The sequence below is a fragment of the Bos javanicus genome, chromosome X, assembly GCF_032452875.1.
Source record: "Bos javanicus breed banteng chromosome X, ARS-OSU_banteng_1.0, whole genome shotgun sequence".
NCBI classification, from domain to species: Eukaryota; Metazoa; Chordata; class Mammalia; order Artiodactyla; family Bovidae; genus Bos; species Bos javanicus.
This window is the reverse complement of record NC_083897.1, coordinates 4,032,944-4,045,694: the sequence shown is the minus strand read 5'-3', so window position 1 is coordinate 4,045,694 and position 12,751 is coordinate 4,032,944. Positions and strand designations below refer to the sequence as shown.

The 12,751-nt window shown below is 43.9% G+C and overlaps 2 protein-coding genes and 1 pseudogene across 2 annotated transcripts; 1 reads left to right on the top strand and 2 right to left on the bottom strand.

Annotated features, from left to right (window-relative positions):
- Window positions 1-2,122: 2,122 nt before the first annotated feature.
- Window positions 2,123-5,234, bottom strand: NDUFA1 (NADH:ubiquinone oxidoreductase subunit A1). The gene is made up of 3 exons (XM_061408568.1): window positions 5,133-5,234; window positions 3,562-3,651; window positions 2,123-2,272 (listed from the first exon to the last, which is right to left on the bottom strand). The coding sequence occupies exons 1-3, from the start codon at window positions 5,232-5,234 to the stop codon at window positions 2,252-2,254; spliced, it is 213 nt and encodes a 70-aa protein (XP_061264552.1). The 3' UTR covers window positions 2,123-2,251.
- A 351-nt stretch (window positions 5,235-5,585) lies between these two features.
- Window positions 5,586-6,671, top strand: RNF113A (ring finger protein 113A). Its single transcript, XM_061408563.1, has one exon. The coding sequence runs from the start codon at window positions 5,586-5,588 to the stop codon at window positions 6,615-6,617; it is 1,032 nt and encodes a 343-aa protein (XP_061264547.1). The 3' UTR covers window positions 6,618-6,671.
- A 65-nt stretch (window positions 6,672-6,736) lies between these two features.
- Window positions 6,737-12,386, bottom strand: LOC133242405 (oxysterol-binding protein-related protein 1-like; annotated as a pseudogene).
- Between the last annotated feature and the right edge of the window lie 365 nt (window positions 12,387-12,751).

The window sequence follows — 12,751 nt, the reverse complement described above, 5'->3', positions numbered from 1 at the left end:
TTTCCCAAACAAAGGGTAGGGCCATCCTCTTCCTCTCCCTTCTGAAAGTGTATGGCTTCCTCTAACCTTTTTCAAAGTCTTTTCCTAGTGATGATTTCATTTGACCCTAGAAATAATGATGGCAGCCTGGTAAATATAATTTCAAACAAGAACCATTCTTCCAAACAAGTGACAGAGGTAAAATATGTGTCAAGTGTTACCATCACAGAAGACAGAAGAACATGTGTTTATTTTTCTCCATGCATAGAAACCCATCAGGGTAGTGTGACAGTGGGGTAGGTGATGGGCAGGGAACTTGAACAGTCTTTTCACTGAATAACTTATATTGTTGGATTTTTGAGCTATGTATGGTATCTATTTTAAAAATTAAAGAATAAAACCATATGTATAAAATCAGCTACAAGGATGCCTTGTACAGGACAAGGAACATAGCCCATATTTTATAACTATAAATGGAGTATAACCTTTAAAAATTGTGACTTTGTTGTGTACATGAAACTTATATAATATTGTACATCAACTATACTTCAATCAAAAAGGTAATAAAACCAAACGAATGGCATCATTTCTCAAGCGTCCTTTCAACTGGCCTTAAAAGCAGGTGAGTAGTGAATCTGAGGTCAGTAGCCAGACCACACCTGTCAGAGCTGCTGTAAGAAAACCCTTCCGGCTAACTGCACTTTCAAAAAATCAAGAGAAACATGGGCTGCAAAGCATCACTATAGTCTTCTGGCTTCAAAGTGTTTTAATCTGGTTCACTCCCTGGCAGTAGAGTATAAAAATAAAGCTAAGTTTCATAGCAAGTGCTACCAAAAAGGGAGTTGAAGAATTCAGATGCTAATGCTGAACCTGACCAACTGATTTCTGTCACTTTGCAGCTCCTTGCTGCAAGCCCTGACAGTTATCTAAGGATGAATCTGCTACTGGATGGGCCCCACCTAGAGGCCCATGGACAGAGAACAGACCTAAAAATCAACACATTTAGTGACAGATTTAGTAATGTTGTTAAGTCTCCTGTATTCCTCTCTGTACTACCTGCTCTCTCTCTTCCTTTCCAGATAGTTCTCATAACAATCATAAAATGAGCCCTGTGTAATAGCATTACATAAAGACCAGAGGTTGTATTAAATTTGTAATCATGACCACAGCTTTCCTTTAAGGTGGCACAATACAGAGTATTCCTCTGGGTGTGACTGCCACCTCGGTCCTCTGTAAGGCCTATCCTGTAAGATGAGGTCAACAGAAGCCATATGGTGCAGGTGTGTTTAAATCCATCAGTAGATCAAATGTTAAACTGGATAAAAAAAAAAAAACCTGTTGTTGTTGTTAGTTGCTCAGTCATGTCTGACTCCTTTTCGACCCCACAAACTGTAGCCCACCAGGCCCCTCTGTCCATGGGGTTTCCTAGGCAAGAATATTGGGGTGGGTTGCCATTCCCTTCTCCATGGGATCTTCCCAACCCAGGGATCGAACCTGCATCTCCTGCATTGGCAGGTGGATTCTTTACCATCTGGGGAAGGCCCGGATAAAAGATGGAGAAGAAAGGTAACTTAATTTTCTCACCTAGAGGTTCCGTGGTCACCTGGGGTGTCGATTTATACACATGGATTATCACCTTCTTCACAGTAGTTACACCTTTTCAGATCTTAATATTATCTGGTTACCTTTAGCACTGGACATGCAATTCTTTATTTCAAATACATTCATTTTAATAAACATAATCATTGTTGCTGCTCTACATAATAAGCTAAAATAAGAATCAACACTTAAGTGACTACTATATGTGGATACAGGATGCACGGACGATGAAGGTGCAGTCTGGAATTTTAAGCATATAGGGATTCACTCAGAAAAGGAACGAGGAAAAAAAAGTACTACTTTTTCTGTATCCTTCTAGCAATCTCTGAAGAAACACTGTTTTCCAATATTTTAATATCTACTACAAGAGTAGGAACTACCTTTGTGACACATCGTGTGCTGGGCAGTTATTGGTGCTTGGTGTACATTACAGCTGTAATTTTACAAGCCTCAGTTGCCTTCTAGTTTTTTTTAAGTGATAACGCTACATCGGGTAGACGTCCTGATCTTGTGTCGTACTATTTTAAAAAGTAAAGAAAACCTCTGATTTTATTTTTTATTTTTATTACACACTACAAAATACAATGCATGCTACACAATATGCTGCATAATCTACTAGCAGGGATAGAAGAGCATGACTGGGTTGTTCTTCATCAACCAGGACAACGTTTCCTTAATCAATGTTCTCCAAACCCTGAAAAACAGTTTAAAAAGGAAAATGAGAGAATTCTGTTCTTCTCAAAGATGTGCAATGACTCCTAGAACCTGTAATGATTCCTAGTTTTCATTTTCTGACAGTAGCAAACATATCACTTAAAACTGTTTTATAAAACAACAGCCAACATCAGGAAGAGATAATTAGCCTTATTCTACTTTTTTACAAATGAAAAAAGTTACAAAAAAAAAAAAACAACAACAACGGAGGCTCAGCCAGGTTAATCCCTTGCTTAAGTCAGTCAGGAAGTAGTAGAGTCAGAATTCAAGTTCAGGGACCACCCTCCCCCGCCCCCTCGCAGAACTTGTGCCCTGTAAGGATGACACTGTTCAGAAGACCATTCTATCACACCAAATGCTTCAGAAACTATAGAGTAAAAGTGTCATCAGTGATGACATTTCTTCCAGGTTGTTAAAATAACACAGTCCAGGTATTCTGTTTCTGTTGTAGGAATAATCTTTTTAAAGAATGAGGGCAAACTTCTACAACATATAAGAACATACTATTAGGCCGAACCATATGAAAATGCTACTGTCTGACCATTTTTGACCCACAAAAAGTCATTTCGTGATTCAAATATAAATTATAGTAATTCTTTAATATACTGGTGCATGAATTGGCAAACCAATGGAGTACAGAAGAGTACATTAGTGAAACAGGCCCATGTGTATATGGAAATTTAGTTTACTAGAGTGGTATCTGAAACAAACAAAAAAATGGACTGTTCTATAAGATAATTCTTGTAACTGGCTGTTTCTTGGAAAAAAACTAAAGTTAAACCCTTGCTTCACATTATACCCCCAAATGACCCGTAGACAGGTCAGAGTACTAACTGTGAAAAAGGGGAAAGAACTGTTAATTGTATTTGGAGAAACTGTAGAAATATTTTTTAGAATCTTGGATACAAAAGTCCTTTGTATCAATGTAAACTATGATAAACAAAACATCCAGATTAAAAATATATCTGATGAAAGCCAGGATAAAGTAAAAAAGACAGCAGACAGAAAAATATTTGCCACATATAAAAGAGACAAAAGATTAACATCTGTAATGTATAATAAGAACCTTTATAAATCAAAAAGAAAAAAGACAACAGAACAAGAAAGGATATAGGCAGACAATGCAGAGAATAAGATGATCATTAAGTATGTAAAAGGCACTGTGCTACTTTAATTTGCATTTTCCCAGTCTGCTGTAAGCCCTTTGGAAAACGTTAACCAGAATGCACCTCAACCCTAACAGGTGAGCTAGCATCAGAGCCATCTTACCTTTGACACATAGGAACGGTTTACTCCAGAGACGCGCCTATCTCTTTCCATCAAATACCACTGATATGGATAATGGGCAACCCTTTTTTCCTACAATGAAAGGAAATCATTATTGCAGTTTATGAAGGTGAGTGAGCCAATAGAGAGATATTAGAACTTTAATTAATAAGTGACGTTCCAGAAAAATGGAATCATCACTCATATAAAAACCAAATTAAGATAGAATCTTAAATAAAATCGGACCACTAAACTTTAGAATTAAGACGGTAACCATGATTTCTTACACTTTCTGTTTTAACCAGCATCATTTTTTTCTTTCCTCTTTTTTTTTTAAAGTCATGACTACTTGTTCCTTTTGGGGACACTGAGATGAAAGAACAGTGGTAGGTCACAAGTGAAAGACAATCACAAAGCCAGAAACCAAATACATTGATAATTTATAACTTCCCTGGTGGCTCAGACGGTAAAAGCATCTGCCTACAGGAGACCCGGGTTCGATCCCTGGGTTGGGAAGATACCCTGGAGAAGGAAATGGCAACCCACTCCAGTATTCTTGCCTGGAAATCCCATGGACAGAGGAGCCTGGCAGGCTACAGTCCATGGGGTCGCAAAGAGTCGGACACGACTGAGCGACTTCACTTCACTTGATTAAAGAACTAGTTAGAGAAGAAAATCACAATCCTAAAGTGAAAAACAGGAGCTTGAGCTAAATTCCTAAAGACTTGCAAGAGAAAGTGGGGGGTAAAAAAAAAAAGTCAAGGTAAAAACCTAATTAAGGGGAATTCCCTGGCCGTCCAGTGATTAGGAACTGGCGCTTTCACAGCCAGTTGCCCGGGTTCAATCCCTGATCGAGGAAAGGAGATTTTGCAAACAGCGCGTCAGGGCCAACAAAACAAAACAAACAAATTAAATCAAGGCTAGGAAAAAGTGAAAAACGAGAAGCTACCGAGATATGGATGCGAAAAATTAAAATCAAAATCCAGCCAGAAAAGAGACTTGGGGTGGAGGCAAGACTAATTGACGCCTCTCTCCTCTGCCTAGGTAGGGCTTTCCTGGTGGTTCAGACGGTAAAGAATCTGCCTGCAATGTAGGAGACCCCGGTTCGATCCCTAGGTCGGGAAGATCCCCTGGAGAAGGATATGATAACCCACTCCAGTATTCTTGCCTGGAGAATTCTATGGACAGTGGAACCTGGCGGGCTACAGTCCATGGGATTGCAGAGTCGGGTACGACTGAGCGACTAATACTTCCAATGTTCTTTCTCCTCTGCCTAGGAGTCCGGACTTAACCTCTTTTAATCTCCTACCTTTCCAGCCCCCAGTCTCTGCTCCACCCTCCTGCCCTGGCTTCACCCATCAACCTTACTAAATCCTTACTAAAGTGGAATATGGTGCCGGACGGGTTTCGTTCCGCAAGTCTCCGCTTTTAGGCAATAAAAAAGACTGGCAAGGACGGATCTCAGTATTACCATCTCGGAGAGAGCCTCCGGGTCCTAAGGGCCTCCCGACGCCACCATCCATTACGTAACGACAGCGATGGAATCAGCCGCCGGGCCGGAGAAGCCGTCTTACCTTGCCGCCGTTACTGAACCTGTGGATGCGCGCGGTGGCCATTCCCGGGATGAACAAGCACACGCCCATAACGGCGATCCCGGGAAGAACCTCGAACCACATCGCGACGCCGTTCCGGAGGCCAAACACTCCCTTCCAGGTCCCTTAAAGGTGACCCGGCTTCGATCTCTTCCGGGTAAGCTCCGCGGCTGCGCGCGAGCGGGGTAGGAGTCACGTAAGCCTCCAGAGGAAGCGACGGGGCGCGGCAGGACTCAAGAGGGGCGCGCGCCCGCGCTCTCGCACATTCCTTGCTCCCGCAATCCTCTGCGCTCTCGCACACTCCCTGCTCCCGCAGTCCTCTTTCTGCAGCAGATTTTGCATCAACTTGCAGTCGTGCGCCCGACGTGCAGTAACGCCAGCCAGCCCCGCGCCAGCCAGCAGATCATCGCCGTTTCGGACCTCAAGACTCTAAAAATGGCCGAGCAACTTTCCCCAGGAAAGACGACAGACCAGGTGTGCACCTTTCTTTTCAAAAAGCCTGGGCGAAAAGTGGCTGCAGGCCGCAGAAAGCGCCCGATCTGCAACCAGGAGTCCGGAGACAGCAGCAGCAGCAGTGACGAAGGGAACACTGTGGTTCGCCCGGAAAAGAAGCGAGCGGTCCACAATCCGATGATACAGAAGACCCGTGGCAGTGGTAAACAGAAGGTGGCTTACGGCGACCTGAGTAGCGAGGAGGAGGAGGAGAACAAATCCGAGAGTCTCGGCGTGGTCTATAAGTCCACTCGCTCGGCGAAACCTGTGGGGCCAGAAGATATGGGGGCGACTGCTGTCTACGAGCTAGACACAGAGAAGGAGCGTGACGCACAAGCCATCTTTGAGCGCAGCCAGAAGATCCAGGAGGAGCTGAGGGGCAAGGAAGATGACAAGATCTATCGGGGAATCAATAATTATCAAAAATTCATGAAACCCAAGGATACGTCTATGGGCAATGCTTCCTCGGGAATGGTGAGGAAGGGCCCCATCCGAGCTCCCGAGCATCTGCGTGCCACCGTGCGCTGGGATTACCAGCCCGACATTTGTAAGGACTACAAGGAGACTGGCTTTTGCGGCTTCGGAGACAGCTGCAAATTCCTCCATGACCGTTCAGATTACAAGCACGGGTGGCAGATCGAACGCGAGCTTGATGAGGGTCGCTATGGTGTCTATGAGGACGAAAACTATGAAGTGGGAAGCGATGAGGAGGAAATACCATTCAAGTGTTTCATCTGTCGCCAGACCTTCCAAAACCCAGTTGTCACCAAGTGCAGGCATTATTTCTGCGAGAGCTGCGCGCTGCAGCATTTCCGCACCACCCCGCGCTGCTATGTCTGTGATCAGCAGACCAATGGCGTCTTCAATCCAGCGAAAGAATTGATTGCTAAACTGGAGAAGCACCGAGCTGCAGAAGGAGGTGGTGCTTCAGGTTTCCCAGAAGACCCCGATGAGGATCCAGTTCCCATTACTTAAATTTTCCCATTATTCTCAAATCTCAAAATAAACGTTTTGTTTTGGAAATTTTAACTCTCGTCCTTCCTTTCTAGGGAAAGTGAGTGAGAAGAAAAGGTGGGTGGTGAAGTGGGGTCCTGGATGGATGGCTTGCAAAAGCATCGAGGTAGGTAAAATCTGGAGTTTTACCTGGCATAAATGCTGCCTGTGTGTAACAGTTACTTTTCATAACCCTTTTACATAAATTTGGGGGATTCAACAAAAGAGCTAGAATTTGCTTGAAGTGACCAAAGCTGTGATAAAAACAAGAACTGAGCCTATTTATTATATCACAATTATGCATCACTTAATAATTTACGAAAGTATTTTCACGCATGATCTTTTGGGAGCCTGTAGTACTTCAAAATACACCCCAGCCAAGGTGTGTGTGTTAGGGGTTGGGGGAGCAGTAAGAGTGGGAGAATTAGGATTGGGGACTGCTAGCTAGCCCTGCAACCTGTGTATGGGCACTGCTCCTTGCTCTCCTTGAAGCATAGGTAACTCCTTCCATGGATGATTGAAATGGTCTGTGCTCCAGGGTCCAATATGATAGCCACTAGCTTCATGTGGCTGTTGAACATTTGAAATGTAGCTGGTAGTGACCCTATGCAGTTCTGGACTGAACTTGTGAACCTGCAGAAGGCAAAAGCCTAATATTTTATAATCTGGTGTCTGAAACTGTGTTTTCATAGAGCTGATCATGCCCTATTAATCTATGAACCTGTTTTCCCAACTAGCCTGTGAATTCTTCAGTGACCAGGCCAGTGCTTGGCATATAATAAGCACTTAATAAATAAACTCAGAGAGGTCTGAAAAAGGAGATCGGGGCCAAAGCCTTGAACCCAAGCCGAGGAGCTTTGACTATATTCTTAGGTAAAGAGATTTGGGGAGGGGAACACAATCAAACTTTTTTTTTTTTTAATGTAACAATGGTTACAGGCTATCAGACTGCAGCAAGATGGAAGGCAGGGAGGCCAGTTAGGACAAATGACTAGTAAATTTTTATTGATCTGACTAGAATTTGGGCTGACCCCCAGGGGAAAGATGTAAGAATAAATTGTGGGTTAGAGTTTTTATATTCATATACATTAATCTATTTAAAGATATTCTTTGAGGAGCCACCCTTGTCAGGCACTGTGCCTAGCATACGGGATATTAGCAAAGAAGATAGACATAGCCCCTGACCTCATGGAGCTGGACATCACACAGTGCAGGTTTGATGAGTACAAAAACAAAGTGCACTGGGCTGACCTCTCAGGATTAAACCAATTCCAGCCCTTGAGAGAATTCAGAATCAAAGTCATTTCATACAATGTCATGTATTCTTTAACAGAATGTATTAAGTACAGTGGGGATACATGAGAAGCCTAGCGGGAAAAAAGGCTTAAGAAAGTATGACACAGAAAACAGCATTTAAGGGATGAGACAAAAAAAAAAACAAAAAACCAGGAGAACAGGAAAGAAAAAGTTGTAGAGACAATTGAAGAAAGAGAAACTTAGGTGGCGCTAGTGGTAAAGACGGAGAAGGCAATGGCACCCCACTCCAGTACTCTTGCCTGGAAAATCCCATGGATGGAGGAGCCTGGTAGGCTGCAGTCCATGGGGTCGCTAGGAGTCGGACACGACTGAGCGACTTCCCTTTCACTCTTCTCTTTCATGCATTGGAGAAGGAAATGGCAACCCACTCCAGTGTTCTTGCCTGGAGAATCCCAGGGACGGGGGAGCCTGGTGGGCTGCTGTCTTTAGGGTCGCACAGAGTCGGACACGACTGAAGTGACTTAGCATAGCATAGTGGTAAAGAAACTGCCTGCCAATGCAGAAGATGTAAAATGATGTAGGTTCCATCCCTGAGTCAGGAAGATCCTCTGGAGGAGGCATGGCAACCCACTCCTGTATTCTTGCCTGGAGAATCCCTTGGAAAGAGGAGCCTGGCGGGCTAGAGTCCATAGGGTCACAGAGAGTCTTAACACACACACTGAGGTGGAAGGCAAAGGAAACAGTGTTCTAACAAGTGTTATGGAAAGAAACAGGACAATGAGTAGCAAAAATCGTGGTATGCTCAAGGTATTTTTCATGTTTACAAAGTTTATGATTAAAATTTTTTAAAGAACTATTTTTATTACTCTAATTAAATGGTGCAACTTCATTTCATAGGTGAAAACTAAATAGTTCCTCTTACAAATTAGAAAAAAATTAAATACGGGGGTGGTTCCCTGGTGGCCTAGTGGTTAGGACTCTGGGCTTCCACTGCCATGGCCCGGGTTCAGTTCATGGTCAGGGAACTGAGATCCTGCAAGCCTTGTGGCATGGCCAAAAATAAATAAATAAATATGGGGAGATAAAGAGCATGCCAGCTGAGATGAGTTGCAGCTGGACCCTAAAGGTGCTAACCTAGTCTGAGAGTTCAGAGGAGGCTCCCCTAGGAGATGACCCTCAACTGGAGACCTGTAAATGGGGATTAGGAAGAGTATCCAAGTCAGAGGGTCAGTATATACCAAGGACCTGAAGTGAGAGACTGGCTTCAGCTAAGAACTCCAAGCAGTCCAGGATGCTGGAGGAAAAAGGTGGCCAGGTAGTCAGGGCCAAAGAACAGCCACCTTGCTGTCATGTTAAGGACTCTGGACTTTATCAGAAAGGCAACGGGATGCCATCAAAAGGTTTTAAGAAAGAAAGTGAGCTGATCAGATTTGAATTTTAAAAAGATAAGTCTTCGGTGTGGGGAATGGACTGTAGAATCTGGACACAAGACAGATCAGTCTGGAGGCTGGTGCACCAGTCCACATGATATCATGGCAGACTGGACTAGACTGGGGACTGCAGACATTCATTTAATAGTTTTTTATTTTTTATTTTTTTTTACCCTTCTAAAGCCTTTATTAGCATCAGGTAGATTATTTCATTATAACTTCTTAACTTCAAGACAGCCATTGAAATAACTTGCTGGAGGTTACCTAAGGCCCATAGGAGCAAAATCTCAGTCTGGGATTGGGTAGATAAATACCAAAAGATTAATGTACCCCAATTAAAGGAGCAAAGCTACTGTACAGTAGGTCTCCATACATATCTTAAGTACACAGGTGCCTTGCAAACCTGAAATGCACAAGACCTCCTTGTATATAGTTTGATATTTATAATACATGGATACAACTGAGTTTCTCTGGTGGCATTTGTCAATGGAAGTTGAAGCATTTAAAAAGGTTTGTCATTATGTAATGATGGTGCCTAAAACCTCTATTTCTATGGTATTTTTGTGAATTGCTAGGTTTTATTCACTTTTTAATTCTAATGACATTAATTATAGAAAACTGTACAAGTAAGTTCAGAGTACTAAAATAAGCAAATGAAATACTTTTTCCAGTTTAGAATTTTCAAATCAGGACTGTCTCTTCCAAACATTCAGGCATTTTTTTTTCTTTTTAGGAATGGGAAGGAGTAAAATTGATAGGATTAGTGTGAAGAAAAGCCATCTTTTCAATGTAGTCTTTACAAAAATGACATAAAACCTTCTCTATATTTGAGCATATAAGCCTCATATAGGAGAATTCTAACCATTACAAAGTTAAATCTAAAACATTCAAGCATGACAGCATAAAAATATTCAAAAAACTTGATTTGGGTTACTATATAATTCCATAAAGCTAAAGTTACATTTAAGTATAAACTTTCAGTAAATATGGCAACAGCAAACATCAAAAGCATATTTGCCAGCAGTTTCCCATACCTCTGTATAAAATAGTATTCCAAAGAAGCATGACTGGATAGCAGAATTACCCATTTTTCTTAAGACTTTCATCACCAGTATCACCCTATGCCCCACTATTGTTGGGTGAAGTGCAAGTTATCATGAGACGGTTTTTCCCTTGGAAAAAAGATAAGGAGAAACTAAGGAAGAAAATATAGATTTAAAACTTATCTGTGGTTGAGCCAAAACACCCCAATTTGTCTACATTTTAGTAAATGTCAGGCAAATTGAAGTAGTTTCGGTCCCAGTAGCTGCCAGAATAAAGCCAGTCCTGGGCTCCGCTGTAGGGATTAGGGCCTTGATGGAACCACCTCGTCTTCCAGTCCTCTGACTTGGACCTGTTCTTGCGTGCCACTCTTTGTTTCTCCTCGAGTCGCTTTTTTTCTTCACTGGCTTGATCCATTTCCCCGTTCTCCATGGCTCTGATGTCAGGTCACAGCCTGCAGTCTGTCTTAGGAAGCGTGCTCTCCATCTCCTTGTCTACTTCATTCAAAACCATTGCAAAGCTAGTAAAATTATACATCTGGGCCGAATTCGGAGGCTGCGGGGCTATTTGCCACAGGAGAACGCTCCCGGGGATGACAAACATGCTCTGGAATTCTGGCACTGGCATTTCATACGACTCCTCAGAAGCACTCACCTGTTTGCTGTTCTTCTTCTCTTCAGTATTTTTCTTATCATTTTTTTGGTAAGCATCAAATGTGGCCAGGTCAACACTGTATAAACATTCTGTCCACTTCCCGTAGAGAGCACAGAGCTTCTTTTTGCTTTTATCTTGAATGTAGCCTTCAACTATGTGTAATTCTTTACCAAAAAGGCCACATGGCTTAAAATTCAACATGCATTTGTCCGCAGTCTTGTGGTTTGTGATCTCCACATTCCCATACTGCTCGATCCAGAGCTTTCCCACAATGATGTTGTGCACACAGCAGGTAGGATTTGTCCATGTATATGCTTCATTGTGTTCAAGAAGCTCCAGTGCTATGGTTCCTTTGGGTTTTGCTTCTATGCTTTTCCCCCAGAACTTCAGTTTGGGACAGATTGAGCCATGAAAGATGAAATCATTGTTTAATCCTTCAGCATGAAATGCACTAATGGGTGGGTGATGGCTGACCTGCTCAGAGATGAGTCTGAAACCAAGGTCATCTCGAGCTAATTCATAAGTCTCTCCCAGAAGTGGGTTGAAAGGCTTTTCAGTGCATTCCCACTGAGAAGCAACAGCAGAGACAGCAAAGGTAGCTCCCCACTGCATCCTTTCCACAGGATCTGCAAACGAACTGGCCTTGTGGATGAGGTACTCATGCTCCATAAATTCAGTGAGTCGCTGGAGGAAGCTCAAAGGCTCATTAAATATAACTGGCATGGTGATCTTGGAGAGTTCCGTTCAGATACATTTTCTGAGGCTGCTCCAGATACTGAAGTCATTTCTGGAAAACATAGGGGAGGGCAGGCTTGTTCTGTGTTTTTTGATGCCTTTGAAGAATGCGTCTCCACCACCAGAGTCCTTGCCTTCCGACATTCTGTGCTGTCTACTGCTCGGGTGCTCTGCTTCCTCTTTCAAGGAGTGCGTGGTCAGTCACTGCTTCCAGCCTGCTCAGGGACAGAACTCGCCCTCTCTAGAGATTCTCAGAGGCGGGGAGCCTTTGACCAGAGACTGCTCTAATTCGTGATGTTCAGTGGCTAGAGTCGCCAGCGCTTCTGATAAAATTTTGGTTTTTTTCTTGTTCCTGTTCCAATTTCAAATTCCTTCCCTGGGCTGGGGCCGGGGCTCTCCCTGGCGGCGCACTCCGTCCGGTGCGGCTCGCGCCGCCCAGGGCTGCTCGAGGCTCCCGCACGAATGCGCTCGGTCTGTCCTTCCGCCTTTTTGCCAGCCCAGCCGGGAGGCGCGATCCAGGGTGACACCGCAAGGTCCCTAAGTCACCTTCGCGCGGCCCGCCCCCGGCTCCGGAGAGGTCGAGCAGGGAGAAAGGCGCGGCCCAGGACCAACGCCCTGGCCGCCCGCGGTCTGCGCTGGCCCCTCGGCTGCACCGCCGACCTCCGGGGCTCCCGCTGGCCTAATAAATAGTTTTGAGCACCCACTATATGCCAGGCATTGAGTTATGCGCTGGAAAGGAAAGGAAAGTCGCTCAGTCGTGTCCGACTCTTTGCGACCCCTGGACTGTAGCCTACCAGGCTCCTCCACGGAATTTTCCAAGCAAGAGTACTGGAGTGGGTTGCCATTTCCTTCTCCCAGGGGATCTTCCCAACCCAGGTCTCCCGCATTGCAGGCAGACACTTTACCCTCTGAGCCACCAAGTCAGGTGGTATGCACTGCAGATACAGCCAAAGCAAAGGCACTCGAATCCCCACACTCTAGAACTTACATGAGAGAGCA